The sequence below is a fragment of the Engraulis encrasicolus genome, chromosome 15, assembly GCF_034702125.1.
Source record: "Engraulis encrasicolus isolate BLACKSEA-1 chromosome 15, IST_EnEncr_1.0, whole genome shotgun sequence".
Lineage (NCBI taxonomy): Eukaryota > Metazoa > Chordata > Actinopteri > Clupeiformes > Engraulidae > Engraulis > Engraulis encrasicolus.
In genome coordinates, this window is record NC_085871.1 from 53632998 (window position 1) to 53635497 (window position 2500).

At 45.5% G+C, this 2500-nt stretch overlaps 1 protein-coding gene across 1 annotated transcript in view; it reads left to right on the forward strand.

Annotated features, from left to right (window-relative positions):
• Positions 1 to 2500, forward strand: part of rassf3 (Ras association domain family member 3) — a 178435-nt gene that overhangs the window by 154870 nt on the left and 21065 nt on the right. The window contains exon 3 of the mRNA XM_063217661.1: positions 148 to 255. Coding sequence (XP_063073731.1) covers positions 148 to 255 — 108 coding nt within the window. The remainder of the gene's footprint in view (positions 1 to 147; positions 256 to 2500) is intronic.

Here is a 2500-nt window from a genome sequence, read left to right on the forward strand (position 1 = left end):
CACACCTCGCCAAGACTAAATCTCCCTCCCTCTCTTTCTCTCTCTCTCTCTCCCTCTCTTTCTCTCTCTCTCTCTCCCTCTCTCTCTCTCTCTCTCTCTCTCTCTCTCTCTCTCTCCCCCCCCCCCTCTCTCTCCTTTTCTCTTCAGGATGTGGAGAAGGATAAGGAGTTGCGAACTCACTTCACCAGAGAGGAGATTCAGCACAAGGTCAACCTGTACAACGCAGCCACCAGAGACCACCTGAAGATGACACTGGTACACACACACACACACACACACACACACACACACACACACACACACACACACACACACACACACACACACACACACACACACACACACACACACACACACACACACACACACACCTCAACCTCTACAACGCAGCCACGCACGACCACCTGAAGATGACGCTGGTACACACACACACACACACACACACACACACACACACACACACACACCTCAACCTCTACAACGCAGCCACCAGAGACCACCTGAAGATGACACTGGTAAACACACACACACACTCACTCACACACTCACTCACACACTCACTCACACACTCACAGCTGCCACTACTAAGAGGATGTAGACTTCTGAGCTTTCAGCTGTGTGTGTGTGCGTGTGTGTGTATGTGTTTCAGAGATAAGATATGATACACACAACTCCCCCAGCTTACAGGATGTAGCCCTGCAAACTTTCGGCATGAGAGCATTGTGTGTGTGTGTGTGTGTGTGTGTGTGTGTGTGTGTGTGTGTGTGTGTGTGTGTGTGTGTGTGTGTGTGTGTGTGTGTGTGTGTGTGTGTGTGTGTGTGTGTGTGTGTGTGTGTGTGTGTGTGTGTGTGTGTGTGTGTGTGTGTGTGCGTGTGTGAGAAGTTGAGATACACATGCCGTTCTTGGAAGCCATATAGTCATCGTCATCTTTAGTTTAGTGTTTTGGATTATCATACTTCCTAGTCATGACCTGACCTGTGTACACACACACACACTCGCACACGCCTACACACACACACGCACACGCCTACACACACACACACACACACACACACACACAGAGAATTACCTGTAGAGCCCTCACCAGGTACAAAGAGCTCACGAGACAAAAGATTCCGGTGACATCATCAGCAGCCAATCAGAGACGAGGATGCTCTGTTGGGAAGTTCTACAATGATGTCATAATGTAAATGTTTGGCTCGGCCCCAGCACGTGTTTACACTTGTAGCGCTGTGTGTGTGTGTGTGTGTGTGTGTGTGTGTGTGTGTGTGTGTGTGTGTGTGTGTCTGTGTGTGCGTGTGCGTGTGCGTGTGCGTACTTCCTAAGGTGACCTTTATTGTTTTACAAAGTGACACTTCTTGTGTGTGTGTGTGTGTGTGTGTGTGTGTGTGTGTGTGTGTGCGTGTGCGTGTGTGTGTGGCAGCTGTGTGCTCACCAGTCCTCTCATGTCATATCACGTGCTTGTCAAGGCCACCACTCAGGAGGAAAAGTCATGTGTGTGTGTGTGTGTGCGCACGCAAACGTGTGTGTTTGCATGCTTTAGAGAAACTTACACCGAAACTAGAATACCTGATCATGAAATGGCGCCTGATAAAGACAGAGAGACTGAAAATGAAAGCGTACATCAGATGAAGAGGAGGACAAACCAGATGAACTAGTCTGCCACGGTAGTTCAATATTGTCCCATTACATTACATTAGTATTTAGCAGACGCCTTTGTTCAAAGCGACTTACAAGGAGTAATTTAAACAAGAACAGAGTAAGGCACAGTGTACAGCTGCAACACTGATAGCATTGTCCTACAAAGAGTAAGAAGAGGACAATGCGTTAAAAAATAGCAAAAAAGTAAACAAAGACCTCAAGATGCAGTGTACAGTTCCAAAACTATTGGTTACCTCTGCCCTGCATTCCCTTATTGTTGACTGTAAGGGCTAGTGTTTAGAGAAGCAATGCACATGTAGGGGTGGGTATTGGCAAAGGGTTCACGATTCGATGCGCATCACGATACACATGCCACGATGCGATTCTATCACGATGGATTGCGATTCATGTACTACTGTGATGCATTGCGATATTTACTTCAGTAAATGTGTAAAATACAGCTTATTTGTCGGTTGCTGTGTATCTTTCTTAAGTCAGTTCTTTCTATTTAAGCATTCTATCATCTGGGAGAGAGCTTACATCACAACAGAAATATTACCTATTCTCTACTGAACAAAATAACCCGTGGCAAATCGATTTTTATTGTTATCAAATAATCAATTGTCATGAATCCATGCAGTATATTGAGAAAATAAGTATCACGATACCTTGTCATGAATCGATGCATTGTATCGTGAGAGTAAGTATCGCGATGCATCGATATGACGATTATTTTGCACACCCCTATGTACCAGGGTCATACAAGAAAACCAAACCAGAATATAGCATGTTAAAATGATGATGAAGTAAAGATCAAAAATGAAACGGCACATTATATCAGGAGGGAGGCCAATCTAGA